Source organism: Mesoplodon densirostris, chromosome 1, assembly GCF_025265405.1.
Source record: "Mesoplodon densirostris isolate mMesDen1 chromosome 1, mMesDen1 primary haplotype, whole genome shotgun sequence".
In the NCBI taxonomy this organism is placed as follows: Eukaryota; Metazoa; Chordata; class Mammalia; order Artiodactyla; family Ziphiidae; genus Mesoplodon; species Mesoplodon densirostris.
This window is the reverse complement of record NC_082661.1, coordinates 222,269,182-222,285,303: the sequence shown is the minus strand read 5'-3', so window position 1 is coordinate 222,285,303 and position 16,122 is coordinate 222,269,182. Positions and strand designations below refer to the sequence as shown.

Here is a 16,122-nt window from a genome sequence, read left to right as displayed (position 1 = left end):
AGTTGACCCTACAGTCATGAAGTAGAATTCTTTCTTCTCCAGGAAACCTCAGCTTTTGCTCTTAAGGCCTTCAACTGATTGGATGAGGCCCATCCACGTTACCAAGGGTAATCCCCTCAAAGTCAATTGATTGTAGATGTTACCACATCTACAAAATACCTTCACAGCATGACCTGGACTAGTGTTTGGTTAAATAACTGGGTATTGTAGCCTAGTCAGGTTGACACAAAAGGCTACTCATCATATTGCAGGACTAATAAAGTAAGAAGAAAAAAATTTGTTTTGTTGTGTTAAAAAAGTACCAAAATGTGGCATTCTCAGAAACCACTCGACATTTACGCAGTATAATAAGTTTGAATGTTGTTAAACTGGTGATATTAACTTCTTATAAAAGGCAGTGACTCAAAAAAATCAACTCTCTATATACTGTATATCTATATATAGACACATTCATATTTTTAAATAATCTGCTCACATCTTTGAAAATTAGAAAAGAAGTTAATGCTTCTAGTTGTAGCTAAGACACATTAAGAGGGCATTTTTTTCCAGTCTGGTTTGTATAATATCAACAACTGTCAGTGATTGCCCAACAATACCCATCTACAAAGGCACTAGAGTATTGAGAGTGAGGGAGAAACCAAGCCTTGGCCTAAGAGGGAGCTGGCAAGGTTACAAGAAGTGGTAGTGATACCAGGATTGGCTGTAGGACCGCAGGCCATAGGGAAGATGTAGTAAGATCAAAATCGAGCCAAGTGGAGTCTAACTGATTCAGTCCAGTGGAGGCCACGTGGCAGAATAGGAAAGGTTCAATACAAGAGGCAGATCAGTAGCCACAGGCACGCAGGAGTATCCTGGCATGTAAAAAAGAACTAAGATGTTTGTCCTAGTCACTAGCTATCAAAAGGTAGCATGGAAGTCCCACGTGGGTTAGATTATTTAGAACTGCTGACTGGCATTATTACCCTTTATAAATATTTGGCCTCCCTCTGATCTTGAACATGTGGGAGGATCACACACCTGTGCCCCCTTGAAATAAGGTGTGGCCAAATGAGGAGTTCCAGTCAATGAACTGTGAGTGTAGTCATTTGTGAGTGCCACTTCCAGGCAGAAGCATTTGATTGCTGGAACGCAGCTCTCCAGGGCTCTCCTCTCCTGCTGGGTGACTGTGAAATGCTGATATGGGTGCTTCTGATTGATTGAAGCAGGCTGGAATGCTGAGCCAGCACACAGAGGATGACTGCCCTGGAGGGTGGCCCAAGCCTGCAGAGAACGTCAAACTGTGTTAAGTTACTGAGATCTTTACATTTTTACTGCAGCATAGCTTATAAACCTGCCTGAATGTGACATGGAAACAGGCAGAGAGCATATTCAATTAAATACCTTCGAACTTACCAAGACTCTTCAGGCGGAGTCAGTCTCTGCCTCTGTCTCTGTCTGTCTCTCCCCCTCCCCTATCCACCCCTCCCCCACATATACTTTTTTCACTCTTTTTATTTTTGGTATTGAGTGTGCTATAGAAACAACTGGAATGGGCAAGGATGGGAGCATCTTATAGTCATTTTTTTTTTTTTTTTTTTTTTTTTGCGGTACGCGGGCCTCTCACTGCTGTGGCCTCTCCCGTTGCGGAGCACAGGCTCCGGACGCACAGGCTCAGCGGCCATGGCTCACGGGCCCAGCCACTCCGCGGCATGTGGGATCTTCCCGGACCTGGGCATGAACCCGCGTCCCCTGCATCGGCAGGCGGACTCTCAACCACTGCGTCACCAGGGAAGCCCTTATAGTCATTTTTTGAATGAAGAAAAGGAACCATCACAGTCAGAAGGTGTCAACTTTTGAAAACCCACAGAGGGCATGAAGTCACAATCTTAGCTGCTCTTTTCTACCCTTTGTATGATTCAGTGAGGCGTTTTGGGGTTTGTAAGGAACATAAATCTCAAACCAGCTCTAGAAAACAGGATTTGTTGTCAAGATATTGAGGGGTCTCATAAACCCCCCAAAAATTTAAATCACCAGGCCTTAGAACAAAAAGGAAAACAGATTTAGGGATCTCTTTGTCTCTGTCTCTCTCTCCTCCCTTCACTCCTGCAGAATCTGAACGATGGTCCCTCTGGCCTGAATGGCTTCATCTGTTTACCCACCTTGCACATGAATCATTTGCTAGTGGCCATCTCAGTTCCAGTCTGCAAGACCTTTCATTCAAACAACCACCCCCAACTTTCCTCTGAATTTTTAAGTCATGTTCTTCCAAGAGAGTATCTGTTTAGCCTAGCTTACTTTGCAAATTAGTTTTGGGAAGTTAAGGTCACTGGTCCTTAGATGTTCTCTAGTTAGATATTCACCCACCCTGGTCCAATCCTCTGTGATGACAGCAATTGAACCTGTGAATTGATGATCACTCAGCAGGTTCCGTGGCTGGGGCATTTTATCTAAGATGGGAGTGGGCAGGACAGGCACCTGAAAGCCTATCTAGCACAATTTCCCTGACTGTTTACACTTCTGTGGGCTGGACATCAGGGACACCCTGAAAGAGAGAAGGAGTCTCTTTTGAGGGTCTGCTTCTAAACAACCATCACCCAATTCTACCCACTTCCTCCCTGAAAATTGCTAATGTCTGGCCTAATTTATCACTAGGGAATAATTCAAATGTTTCAAACAATAGAACTCTTTGTGTATTTGAAGAAAGAGGAGCTATGAGTAATACTGGGCCCTCCCCTGGATTTACACGTGTAATTATTCTTACAATGGGGACATGTGAGAGACACACCTCACATGAAAACGGAATTCCTGAATTCCCATCCCATTTCTCATCCTGGAGGTCTGAGTCAATTCTTTTACTCCGTTAAAGTTGATTTTTGTAATTAAAAAAAAAATCTAAACATGAATTTTTATTTTGCTCTACAAATGCAAAATGATTACCATCATAAGATTAGTTAACATCCATCACCTCACATAGTTACAATTTTTTCCCTTGTGATGAGAACTTTTAAGATCTACTCTCTTAGCAACTTTCAAATATATGATACAGTGTTACTAACTAGAGTCAACATGTTTTACTTTACATCCCCAGAGGTTATTTATCTTATTTCTGGACATCTGTACCTTTTGACCACATTCACTTAACCCTCCCACCCCCAACCCCCTTGAAATGCTTATTTCAACTGCTGAGAAAATAAGAAAAACTAACCTGGGCTAGCATTGTAAGCCCATTCTTTCAATAAACAGCTGTTAACCATGGAGACTCAAATGGGAACAAGACAAATTCCCCTCCCTCGAGGGTCATGTCATCTAGTTTCAGGAAGACAGACAAAAACATCACAGACATAGCATACCCGCACATGTACTGTCAAGTAATTATAAATATAAAAAAGGGGCTAAGTCAGTATAAAGAGGCAGAGACTGATGGGGTGCTATTTTAGATAGGTATAAAGACTGCTTGTTAGAATCACCAGTGAACTCACCTTTTGTCAAAACCAGTAGTCAATTCTCAGTTGTCATTTTACTCAAATCTTCAGCATTGTTGACACTTCGTTTGCTTGACCTCAGAGATACCACATTTCTCCCCCAGAAGCTACTCCTTTCTGCCAGATTTGCGGGCCCCTCCTCTTCTCCCTACCACCTAACTAAAATAAAGAACTACTAAAATGCCACGACTACTCACCAGCCTGGCTCTTTCCTCTCAAGTCCAGATTCATATATACAATTCCCTATATGCCATCTCCATGTCCACATATAATATGCATCTCAAAGTTAACATATCTAAAACTAGCTTTAGATCTTCTCCACAAAATACGCTCTTCATTTCCAATATTACCTCTCTCAGGAAATGGTAACACTATCTTTTTTTTTTTGCTCAGACCCCAAACTTTGGAGTTCTTGACTCCTCTTTTTTGTTTTCCCACAAAGTCTATCCAATCCATCAGCAAATCTGTTAGCTCTGCTTTAAGATATATTTGGAATAAGATAGCTTTCACCACTTCCTTCTAAACTCGATAATCCAAAGTACCTTTTTTCTAGCCTGGATTGTGACAATAGTCTCTTACTTGGTGTTCCCATTTCCACCCCTGCTCCCTTCCAACCACTGCATCCAGGGTCAGTTCTTACAAAAGAGCGAGGTTATTCTTTAAGTTTAAATCATATCATATCCCTTTCCTAATAAAATACCGCTTATTTCACCAGAATAATGTTTAGAAGTTTTTTATGTTCTACAAGGCCCTATATGATCTGACCCTACATCACCTCTCTGACCTCATCTTGTACCACTCTCTCTTGTGCACCAGCTACACTGACCTCCTTTGACAATTCTTTAAAAATGTCAGACTCTTACATCAGGGCCTTTGCACATGTGGTTTCTTCAACCTGGAACACTCCTTTTCCAGATAGCTACATAGATACTGTCCTTACTTCATTTGAATCTCTTGAAATAATACCTTCTCAGAGAGATCTTCTCTAAACAATCTGTCCACAACAGTAACACCACTTTGCCAACCACTCCTTCCAGTGTTGTTACCACTGTACGTGATTTTTACCGTTTCGTTCACCTGTATGTGTAATTGTTTTTAATTGTTACTTTTAATCATCTGTCTCTCCTCACTGGAATGTAAGGTTTATGAATGGAGAGACTTTGATATTTTCCTACTGTATTCCCAGTGTTGATATGCATAGGTGTTCAATAAATGCCTATTGAATATAGGATTTCCAATAACCATGAATACTAGCAAAATAAAACCCCACTAATTAGAAGTAAATGGGAAGATGGCTAGACTGAGTGCAAGATTCTTTTTAAATAGAATGTTTACTTGCAAATTCATGAATTTCCAATCGATAATGGGCAAAACTTACTTGGGGTAAGGTTAAATTTCTGCTAGCTTTAAAGAGTGAAACTCATTTCTAATTACTATATTGATTTTGTATATGCAAATGTGCTTTTAGAGGACTTGAGAAAGTTTGTCCTAAGTTGATTTATCAGGTCTTCCACAACATGGTATCTTCCACAACATAGTTTGATTGCTAAGTCATTTGATGTTGGTCTTGAAGTTGTTCTCAAAGCACTTCAAGTGTAAACTTCAGCTCATTTCAGGTCAACTATTCTGAAATTCTGAGTTTAGAAAAGCCAGAATACATAAAGTTTTACAGAATGAATAGTTCTTAGATTATCAATATAATACAACGTATATAGTTATTTTAAATGTGAACATTTATGACTTGACACCATTAATCTATTCATAATTTTTAAATTAATAATAAAATTAGAATTCAAACTATCTAGGAGAAAGGGCTATAAGATTTCTCTCCAGTGTGTGTGTATGTATATATAGATATAGATATATAGATAGATATAATATATAGATATAAAAAAATTTTTTTATATATATTAGTAATATTAAAATATCTCTGAGAGTAGGGGCTGTGGTACTTACTCTAGTGCCTCATATATTGGATGACAATAGACTTTTAAATTCACTCAACAAAATTTGTTGAGCATTTACTGTGTGCCCAGAACTGGGATATGAGATGAAGGTATAAATACAAATAAAACAAATATAAAAATATGTTTATTAAATCCAAATTAATAATGATTGCCCATAGTCTTGCCAAATTTTACATAAAATATATCCTCTCCATATTAAACTTAGCATACAATTCCATAAGTTATAGATTGGTCCCTGACGGAGAAAAAAAAAACAAATTTATTCCTGAATACATTTGGTATAACAATTTTTTATGTTCTTTGAAAAATAATTTTCCTAAATGAGTAAAACTATCTTCTGGAAAAAAACAAGGCTCAGTAAAATTTCAAGAGCAATCCAAAAGATAAACAATAAGAAGCACTTTTAGTTTAAACCTCAAATAAAATCCATGTTGAATATATATTTCATAGAGCCTCTACAGTGAATAGGGTAGAACATGTTAAAAGTGCATGTCAGAGGAATTAGCTTAAAGATAATAAATCGAATTCTCATACACATTCATGGCTCTGCCAGGATTGGCTGTCTACAAGGTCCTTCAGCACTATGCTCCCTCATCTCAGGTGAGAATAGGTCAGACATGCTGCTGTCTGCCATCAACTACTCAGAACGAAGTGCGTGTCTCAGAAGAGTCGAAACCGGAAGTTACTAATCAGCTCTTAAAGTCAAAATGATAGTAATTCATCCAAGAACCAAAGGAAAGTCAAAAATTTCAAAAGCTGGTTATTCTCAAAACAGGATACAAAATGAAATATCTTTACTTTTTTTCTTAAAACAAAAGCTTCTAGATCTAGCAGAGCACTTAATAGCAAACTAAAACATTATTCATTTACGATAATTTGTACCAATGGAGGTAAGCTGTGACTTGGAGCATCTGAATGCATAGGTGACTCCAAATCCTCAATAGTTTCTTTTCTCATACATATTTATGTTCATAATTAGTTTTGATGAAATAGCACCTTACACCTAAATGTTTGCAGAGGTAAAATAGGTACAACTCTTGTATAACAAGACCTTGAGATCCTTGAACGAAAGGACTAAATCTTGACTCCTTTATACATTTATGCATTATCTAGCAGCACAGTACCTTGCACAGAACAGGTGTTCGAAACACAACTGGCAAATCAATAGTTCTTTACAAAAAAACAAAGTTTGATGCTCATGTGTTTAAAAAAATAAGAATATTTTTAGTCTTCTTGTAGTTATATAACAGATACACAATAATTCTGGATTTTGCTTTTTGAACTAACATAAATAACTTTTGTGTGCTAATTTGTGTGCTAATTTTGTGTGCTCCCCTAACAGACATATCCCCACATTTCAATGGAACAACACTAAGAGTTTATTTTTTCTTCATGTAAAGTCCAATGCAGATTTCTAGTAGGTGGGCAGCATTTCTCTATGTCGTAGTTTAGGCACTGAGCTCTTTCCATTTGAGGTTACACCTTCTCCAGGACCCTAGAAGCCTCTGAATCCAGCTATAGGATGGGAGCTATAGGATGGGGCTAGAGAATGCATATCTGCTGCTTAACGGCCTTAGCTGGAAAGTGATGAAACACTTCAGCCCACAGCCCATTGACCAGAACTAGTCTCATGGACCCACTCAGATGCAAGCAGGTGCAGGCCGGGAAATGGAGTCCCTACCTAGCCAGATGCTTTGCAGAGAAGTATACTAAAGAAGGGGAAATACAACTTTTGGTAGACAGTAAGTTGTTTTTTGCCAAGATTTTTTTTTCTCTCTTTTTCTTCATAAACAGAGGACACTGTCAAAGTCAGCATCCAGGAATTGCAGTAAGTTTTTGAAAATGTAAATTCCATGTCTAAGGTGATCTGATGCAAGAGGTAATATAATCAAGGACTGCTTGGGCAATCTAACAGGATAAAAAAAATTGTCAGTAGCAGATAGTAGGACACCTGAAAATATCTAAATAAAAAAGATGATTTGGCTCTATCAGTAGGCCAGCTACGTGGACATAACTAGTCTGTAGTTAATATGCTGCTGTCTAGTTTTCCTTAGAGTAGGGTTTAATTTTGATTAAGAAGATGTGTCTGTGTTGCAACAGTGTGGAACCAGACACACGCATTAAAGGCACATGATGATAATAAGCTGTTATAAAGTGATTATGATTCATAACATTTTTTTTTACCACACATACCTCAGCTAAGAGGTGTCCTAGACTTGTAGCAGACTGAAGGGTGTGCCTGAAAAGTGTGCCTTAATTTCCTATCTGTTTCATAAAACTTTTCTATGGTGCTGACTTTTTAAGTCTCTGAGCTTGGTTCAAAGGTATGTTTTTCTTTTTCTTTTTTTAAATACCTGAAAAGTGAGTCCAAATAATGGTGGGAACTGTATCTCTGTTTGCAATACGTGGGAAAGAACACTGCGGCATTGGAAGTGAGCATACCTGGACATGGTTTCTTGCTCTTGCCTCAAGTAGGCCCTCTTCTTTACCCACAGGTCTTGGCATCCCTGCCTTGCTGTGTGCCATCTGGCCAGGGACCAACTTCCCAAATCTGCCTTAGCAACTAGCTCTGCCTGTGCTCAGGAGGTTTGTTAACAGTCCCTTCCTGAGGCAATACACTGGCCTCTCAGAGCTCATATTTTTATGACAGTTCTACTGGACTAGGCTTTATTACTGGCAAGGGCCCTTTTCAATTCCCCACCCCACACAAATTACCTATCACAGTGTCTGGCGTATAAAAAGAGCAGGATACGTATTTACTGAATGTACTGTCTGCCTAATTACCACAAAACAATACTAGGGTTGTGAATTGGGCAGCAGAATTTGGAGCCAATGGCAGGCTCCCTAAGTCAGGGACATACCCTGCGCGGTCTCCTTTTGCTAAAAAGGCCTCCATAGAGGCTCACCTGCCTCCTAGTGTGAGCCCCGATTCCTTGCAGGCCACACCGCTGAAGCCACACTCCAGTGTCATCAGCCAATTCCTAAAACTTCTTTTCGGGTTTGAACTTTAATCTAATCCCTGTCTCCAGCCTCTGCTGGTCCTTGGTCCTTGGTGCTGAGGTTGATTGGGGAGAAGGGCTGCGGAGAGGTGACCTTCTTGCAGAGGGAGACCTGCTCCTCCTTCTGTGGCGCAGCAGGCAGGTCAGAAGGGAGCATTTGGGCCACTGTCACTCTTTGGCCTTCCACACCTCCCATTCCATCCTCCACACTCCTTCCAACGGGAGGATACCAGAATGGGGACCCACTTTGGGCTTCAGTGCCCTGCAGGTACCAGGAGCACCAGGTGGGTATCGGGTGCTGGGAAGGGAGACGTGGGGTCACCAGTTACGACCAGTCGCGGGGTGTGCAGTGTCAACAGGGAAAAGGCGACCCTCTCCGGTGTTTCTCCCGCCCTCGCATCCCCATTTCTCCCTGGAGACCAGCAGGGCTGCCCCAGGTAACTCAGAGTTGCCCAGGGTCGCTTGGACTCCCGTCCCCATCCTCAGTGGACAGCCCGGTCCCCCGTCCTATAGCGTCCCGCACTCTCCGCCACGTCCCTGGCCGGAGACGCCCGGGAGCGGCTGTACCTCGGAAGGTGTGGATGCACGGGTGGGAAACCTTAATAACCACTACACCACGCCCCACAAAAGCCCCAACAGGAAAACCACCGTACACCCATCACAGGCGGAGCCCGTCTCTCCAAGGTAAGTTGTTTATTCGTCCCCGTTTTGGCGCTCCTCTCTGGACAGCTGAGGCAGCGACAGCAGCTGTGCAGCGGGCCCCGGAGCTCCTCGCGCTCTTCCTTCCTCCGCCCTCTCTCGGTCGCCTCTCACCCCCACCCCCTTCCCTCCTCCCTCCGCCTCCTCCCTTCTTGCCCTCTCGCGGGCCACGCACACACCCGGAGACACCCTCCGCACTTGGCTACTCACACTGCGGCTTAACCCAGCCGACCAGGCACGGTTGCCAGAGCGGCGCGGGGTATGTGTGCGGGGTCCAGGGGAGGAGGCCAAATGGGGCTGGGGGAGGCATGGTAGAGCCTCTCTCCTCCCAGCCGCGACCCCCTGCCCATTCTCCTTCCCTAATCCCGGGCTGCCAGTAACAGTGACACCTGAGCGGAGACTGGGCGGTGGAGGCAGCAGACCCGCTCGACTGGCAGCCGCGAGAAAACAGAACGGGGGCGGAGACAAGGAGGAGGAGCGGGAGGCGGGACCAGAAGGGAGTGCCGCTGGCAGTGAGTGACGCGCACGCTAGCCAATGAGCGCCTGCAGCTCCAACGTCGGGGGGGTAGGGGGCGGGCTCCGCGGGGAGGAGGAGGTTGCCGGAGAGCTAGAGGCGGGGGCCGGGAGGAGGAAGGGGAGGAGGCGGAGGCGGGAGCGGTGGCGGCGGCGGCGGCGGCGGCGGTGGCGGTGGCGGAGGGTAGGTTGCGCCAGGGACTGTGTCTGCCGAGCTCCGCGGCTGTGCCTGTGTGAGTGAAGGAGCAGCGCGGGGAGGCAGAGGCGAGCGCGGCCGAGAGCGGCGGCGGGACGTCTCCGGCGGCCGCCTTTCAGCGGCGGTGCTCTGTGTGGGGAAGCAGCGGCAGCGGCAGCGGCGGCAGCGGCGGCGGCGGCAGCAGCAGCAGCAGCAGCAGCAGCAGCAGCGGCGGCCGCCTCTCCGCCGCCGGGGACGCCGAGGCGCGGCTGGTGGCACTGACATCGGCGGCCCTGCCTCTCCTCCCTCGCCCCCGGCCCTCCCCATGTGATCGGTCTTAATCCCGGCAGTGTGCGCGCGTGGGGCTCCATTCCGCGGTGCCCGATCTCCGTGCCGGGGTGGGTGCTCGTGTGTGCGCTTCCCCTCCCCATCCCCCTTCCCCCAAGAATAAAAGAAGAACCGAGAGGCGTGCTTAGAAAATAAATAAATAACCACCACACACGCGCAGCCCGGAGCAGAGTCGGCGGGGCTGGCGGCGGCGGCGGAGGAGGAGTGAAGGCGGCGGCGGCGAAGGAGGAGGAGGGACGCGCGGAGAAGGCAGTAACTTTCAAGCCAGCTCAGAGCCCAGACCTCCAGCCAAGCGGTTTGCAGCGCGGCGGCGGCGTTGAGTGTCTGGCCCGCCGGTCCGGTCGGGGTGTGCAGTAGGACGGACGAGCAGCGCGTCGCTGTCCCCCGGCGGCCGGAGATGTCCGAGCCCAAGGCAATTGATCCCAAGTTGTCGACGACCGACAGGGTGGTGAAAGGTAAGCGGCGTGCCGCGGTCGCCCGGGTGCACCGTGTGCCGCAGGCGCCGGGCGGCTCACCTCCCCTCCCCCCGCCCCGGGTTGTCTCCCGGCTCCAGCCACGGACCTTCTAGGATATTGTGCAACCCTCGAATCCCCCTCCCTCGCGCGCCCTTCCCCCAGGCTTCCTACCCGTCCCCCCTTGGGGCATTTTTATGTAACGGGGGCGTCATTTGGCAAATGGCTGAGCCGAGGGGAGGCGGTGGCGGGGTTGGCGGTGGCGGTGGCGGGAGGGGGCGCCCGGGGGGTGGTTGCTGGCAGGGTGTAGCTGCTGTGACAGAAATAGGAAGTGGGTGGCTGCTCGCAGTCTTGCATGGGATCGGGTTTATGGTTTTCTTTTGCAGAGGGAGGGGTGATTTATGGCTTTTCAGAAATTAATATGGCATTTTTATGTGGCCGTGGCTTTCCACCGCCTGCCTCGCTCGGGCAGGGTTCTCTCGGCGCTCCATTGCAGCAATTCCCTCCGCGCCCCCTCCCTCTTCCCTTCCCCCTGAAAGGGCCCGCACAGGACTCGCGAGAGAGCGGGAGAGCGTGGGGGGAGCCCGGCGCTTCCTTCCGCGCGGGGCGGGGGCGGCCGCAGGGAGGGGGTAGCGGAGGGGACGCGCAGGGGGCGTGGGAGGCGGGGAACGACCCGAGAGCCCAGCCGCTGCCGCCCCGGGATTCCCCCGCAGGCCCTGAGAGAGACACGGAAAGCGGTTCCCCAGCTTCCCTCGCCGCCCCCAGCCTGCCCCCGCCGAGCTGTCATTGCTCTTGAAGGGTGCCCTGCTGGAGCACACCTCCCCGGTGGTAACCTCACCCCGCTCACTTCTTCCGTGCCCCTGGCACCCGCTTGTTAACGGGCTATTTGATTCCTGTCATTGGCTCTTCTCCCCCCCCCGGGATCACAGACTCCTGGCGGCGAGGGCCCTGGGGTTTCTGGCGAAGAGAAGCCGGGATGCGTGGGGTGAGGAAGGGGACAGGTAGTGGTCTCCTCTCTCGCACCGGGGAATCCGCCGTCTCCGTTGTATTCCGTGGTGGAGTGGGGGAGGAATCATCCTGTGAATCCTGGAGGGATGAGGCCACAGAGCAGATACACCAGGATTAAGTAGTACCCCTACTTAATGTAGTAGCCCTACGTTCCTGGAGTCAGGACGCGGAGCAGAGTAGGGGTGGGCACGGGCTACGCGCAGAGCGGGCCTCTGAAACTGGAAACAGCACTGGACGGCGTAGAGAGAAAGTGTGTGTGTGTGTATGCCTGTGTGTTTTGTGCAGAACAGAGATAGTATCTAATGTGGCCTGAGTATGCAAGTAGAGTGCAAGGCAGTGAAGTCGTATGCACCATGAGCACTTAGGTGAAGTAACCCAGCAGTCTAAAGACCATGCATGATGCCTAAGTCCTTATGGGGCTGCGGAACTATTCATTGCTTCACTCAGGTTTGCTCAGTTTTTTTTTTTAAAGTAATGTGCGTGTGAGTGTGTGTATGTGTGGTTTCTCTCTTCTCTTGTTTTGGTTCTATTAGAATCATTCCTGCTTCAGTGCAGTACTCACAGACCCATCAAAATAAGGAGGTAATATCTCTTAAAAAATGACTTGAAATAAATCTACTGATGCACAGCTATTCTTTCTGCAGGCATGAATTCTAACGTAAACAGTCAATTCACATTCATTCAAAAGAACTATGTTTTGTGTTAAGGGCCTCTGTTGACATTTTCAAAAATTAAGACCTTTTGCTGAAATATTAGAGGATAACAAATATCTCCCTAAGGTGTGAAGTTTAAGTGTAACGCCGATCTGTATGTTGAGATTACCTTTTTTCAAAACACTTGATGTAAAGCTTACAATTAAAATGATAGCAGTAAATGTGTCAGCAATTAGAAAACACTCATATGTGTACACATAAGGTCAGTTCTCTGTTTTAAATCGCAGAGTGTGGTTTCTTAATGTAAATGTAAAATTACCATCAAGTGAAGAATGTGAAAATAATTGTTCATACATTCTGGCTTGATGTCTTTACCAGTTGACCTGAAAGAGCCCATTGAACCATTCCATGGCTATTTTGTCTTGCCTTTTTACAGTACTGTATTATATACATACTATCGTAAATGGCTTTTCATTATACATACACATGACCACCCATAATTCAAAAAACTTGGATTTACCTATTTTTGCGGAACTGAAATGCAGTTGGATGTAATAGATTCAAAATAGGAAAAGTTAATTTTGCATATATTTTGATAGGGATCTTGATGTGAAATTTTGTTTATAGAAAAGGTTTTATGATGAATCCTGATGTTAAGGTGGATATACTACTACTATTCCTCTTATGCTTTCTAATAGACTTTATATGGTTGGCTTAAGAGGCATTATTGAAAGTTGGATTTGACATTTTGTCATACGTATGATTTTTACCATCATTTGAGATGATAATCTATTTTGATTATCAGTCTTCTATGACATAGCATTTCCATGTGAAAACATATGTATATGCTTAATGAGTAGGAAGTACATGTTTGCAGAATGGAATACAGGTTACCAAACGATTTTTCACATTTGCAAAAATTCAGTAAGACATAGTTCACGAAGCCATGAAGCCATGACTTTACTCTAAATTTGGTAGAACTTTTATCTCAGTGGTCTGAGATTGACTCATGTCTTTAAAGTAGGCGAGTGAAATTTTTGTGCTCCTTAAGTATTCTTTCACTTTATAAAGTACAGATAACATTGAGTCACAAGTAGAAGTAAGAAGAATTCGGATGATTATTACTGCGGCAGGCCATGGCGTTTGTTTACAGTTATCTTCATTAGTGTGATCTGGCTTTTGTTGTATAACAAACTGCTGTTTACAAATAAAGCTGTGCTTGCGGTTTTGTTTGTAGTAATACGATGATGTGACGGCCTTCTTGATTTGTGTTTCCAGAATGCAACTTTAGAAAGGTAGGCAGGTTGAGTTTTAGTCTCGACTGACTGTAGTTTTTCAGATTTTCAGCATCTTCTTGAGTGTGTTCACAGACCCTGGTCAGTTTTTAAACCTTAAAAATGGAAGGGCATGGCAGCATTGGAGAGGAAAAGCATTCGTTTAGATAACGTCAGAAAGAAAGTTACTTCATCTAGCAAAACTTGGGCTGTTTCATTTTGTCTGTTCTTGCATAAAAACAATGGAGAGTAAAACAATGCAGAGAAAACATCTTGGTAGTGCCATTTGTTGGAAAGCAGAATAGTTTGATCCATTTACTGTTTTACATTTTTAAAAAGAAACATTGTATAATTATAAGGCAAAAGACAGAAGTCAATAAATAGAAGAATACCTATTTCCCCCTCTCCTCCCTTAATACAACCCATAGTCTGGTTTTTTCTCTTCAGTGGTGCTCCACGGGCCTTGTTCCAAACTCTGGCTTCCCTTCATGTCTCCCTGCCTGTTCCTGTCTTTAACTCTTCTTCGTGTGGCCCTAACATTCCCTATGGGCTGGGCTGTAGAACTTTGCTTATATGACAGTTAAACACTTGGAGGAAATCGAACTGTATGTGACAAGTCTGCTGCTTTGTTATATCTCTTGCCCCTTCCTCTCTTCCCATCTCCAGGTATTTTGTAATGGGCCTTTTACCTTAACCCAAACTGACTTTAATGGTAGAAATTCCAGATACCACGGTAGGTTGTTGAGGGGTCAGTTCCTGGGAAGTGTTTTGGGGAATTTCTCAAAAGCTCTAGCTAGGGGACTCTTGTGCTTTATATCAGATTGCTTTCAACTCTTGGGAATGCAAAAAAAGGAGCTGTCCTTCTGTGTATTGTCAGCTTATATAGTATTTGTGTAGACAAAGTACACATAGAGAAATTCTGGAAAGCTATCTAGGATCTTATAAGCAAGACGATTGTAGCTAAGTAAAATGTTAAGTAAATAGGGATTCAAGCCACTAGTGTTTCTAGCTCAATGAGGCTGGTGATACTACTTAATTAAAGAAAACAAAAATATGGTACCTCAGTGATAACTGTCATGTTTGCATCTTGAAATGGAATATTAAATGACTCCAATTCTTTGCAGTGTGTCAAGAAGAGCTCATTGTGAATTTATTTTACTGATGTTTGTTACCATCAGTTGAGTTTTTCCATGTATCTGGTTTTCCATTTGTGTATAGTAAAACTGCATTAATTCAGTGTCATTAATTGAAACTTTGACTAAATGTCATTGTTTGGTGGCTGAAGTTTACATCAGCACTGGATGTGAAGAAAGGGGACTGACTGCTAATCTAATTAATACTATAAGCAACACGATTTGGGCATGGTGAATATCCTTCAAAAGAGAACAAATTCTTTTCAGGACTTAATGAACAGCATGCAAATTAATGCTATTAATTACAAATTAGATTGATCTATTCCTTAATCCTTTCAGAATTTCTACTATAAAGTAAATATAACACAAGTGCATTGTTTTCAAAACATTCTGTAAACTTAAGGCTTAAGGCAACAGTTGCAGCTGGGATTCAGGGCAATTCCAGTGCCATCAGTTAGAAGAATTAACGTTTAAAAAAATAATAGTGTTTTGGGAACTGTGGGAAGAACCTCTGCTTTAAAGAACAATCTAAGACATCCAGTTAAAATGTGAAAAAAGTAACACCTTAGACTCTAGTTAGAGGTTCACTCTGACATTTGTTTAGATTAGTTTAAAAATATGCCTTTTAAGATCTGTTTGTTTATGATGTGCTTTTATTTGTAATTTTAGAGATATGCAATATGACTGACATAGTATGCGTTTATAGCTTTTATAATTGGCCTCTTCTACTTTTCCTTATCTTTTTTGTGTCAGCCATGTGTAAAGTTGAAACTAATTATGAAACCAAATAAAGAATCCATTTAGAGTGACCTCATTGGAAAACAGCATTTTTCTAGACATAGTCTCCTTTTAGCAAATCCAGTTAAGTGACATGGAACTTTGATAAAAACTAAAAAATCATTTTGTAATTTTTTCAGCAGCTTTCTAGTGTAGCATTCTCCTGATGTTCCAGAAGAATACAGTGAGATTTTGAGTTCCAGCTTCCTATAATTCCACTGTTACATGTTAATAACATCACAGGCTACTTTTCCTGTATGTAAATGGGCAGCAGTTGTACCCGCCACTCACCTGTGAGAACCCGAAGATCATCTAATGGGAGTTGAGAGTCTGGAAGGTTACCCTTGGTCCACTCACCTGGGAATGGCAATTCAGTCACTGCTGACCCAGAATTACAAATGACAGCGTGTTAATGTATTTTCAGGGTCACTCAAGAATAGTCAGAACCATTAATATTGAAATTCATGAATGCCTGGGGTCTACAGTGGTAGCTCATGTGACATTTATTTTATGGTTGAAGAAATGGAGCCAGAATAGATAGAATGGTTGGTCACAGGTGGGACTAGAATGGAGGTGAGTGTAAGCAAATTCTTCCCTTTGGCAAAGATGCTCTTCTCTCTTGAGCATCTGTTTGAAACTGTCACTTCTTTTAGAGATATTTAC

At 44.2% G+C, this 16,122-nt stretch overlaps 1 protein-coding gene across 1 annotated transcript in view; it reads left to right on the top strand.

Annotated features, from left to right (window-relative positions):
- The first annotated feature begins 9,805 nt into the window (after nucleotides 1-9,805).
- PPP3CA (protein phosphatase 3 catalytic subunit alpha) overlaps nucleotides 9,806-16,122 on the top strand; it is a 303,762-nt gene continuing 297,445 nt past the window's right edge. Inside the window, exon 1 of the mRNA XM_060115458.1 lies at nucleotides 9,806-10,617. Within this exon, the coding sequence (XP_059971441.1) occupies nucleotides 10,560-10,617 (58 nt within the window). The 5' untranslated portion in view covers nucleotides 9,806-10,559. The remainder of the gene's footprint in view (nucleotides 10,618-16,122) is intronic.